The 297-nt window shown below is 67.0% G+C and overlaps 1 protein-coding gene across 1 annotated transcript in view; it reads left to right on the top strand.

Moving 5' to 3' along the window:
• Nucleotides 1–6: 6 nt before the first annotated feature.
• Nucleotides 7–297, top strand: part of ERF (Ets2 repressor factor) — a 7,837-nt gene continuing 7,546 nt past the window's right edge. The window contains exon 1 of the mRNA XM_005883891.2: nucleotides 7–45. Coding sequence (XP_005883953.1) covers nucleotides 24–45 — 22 coding nt within the window. The 5' untranslated portion in view covers nucleotides 7–23. The remainder of the gene's footprint in view (nucleotides 46–297) is intronic.

Raw genomic sequence — 297 nt, 5'->3', positions numbered from 1 at the left:
TGCCTTGCCCCGGGCCCCCCAGCATGAAGACCCCGGCAGACACAGGTGGGGGCGGGGGCAGCACGTGTGGGGGAGACTTGTTGCCCCGGGAAACCAGGCGGAGAAACTTTGGTGGGGGGCTGAGGGGTTGTGGAGGAGCCCGAGTGATCCTCAGTTCCGGGGGACCCCCAAGCACGCGAGACCTGTTGCATCTCACGGCGCGAGCGGGGGGGTGCTGCATGGGACCCCCAATTTCTGGTTCCGGGCGGAGTGGTTTGGGTGCTGCGAGTCTTGGTCCTCTCCCTGCCTGGACACAGA

The sequence above is a fragment of the Myotis brandtii genome, unplaced genomic scaffold (genome assembly GCF_000412655.1).
Source record: "Myotis brandtii unplaced genomic scaffold, ASM41265v1 scaffold803, whole genome shotgun sequence".
Taxonomy (NCBI): Eukaryota; Metazoa; Chordata; class Mammalia; order Chiroptera; family Vespertilionidae; genus Myotis; species Myotis brandtii.
The sequence above is the reverse complement of the archived record's forward strand: the minus strand, read 5'-3'. Positions and strand labels throughout refer to the sequence as shown.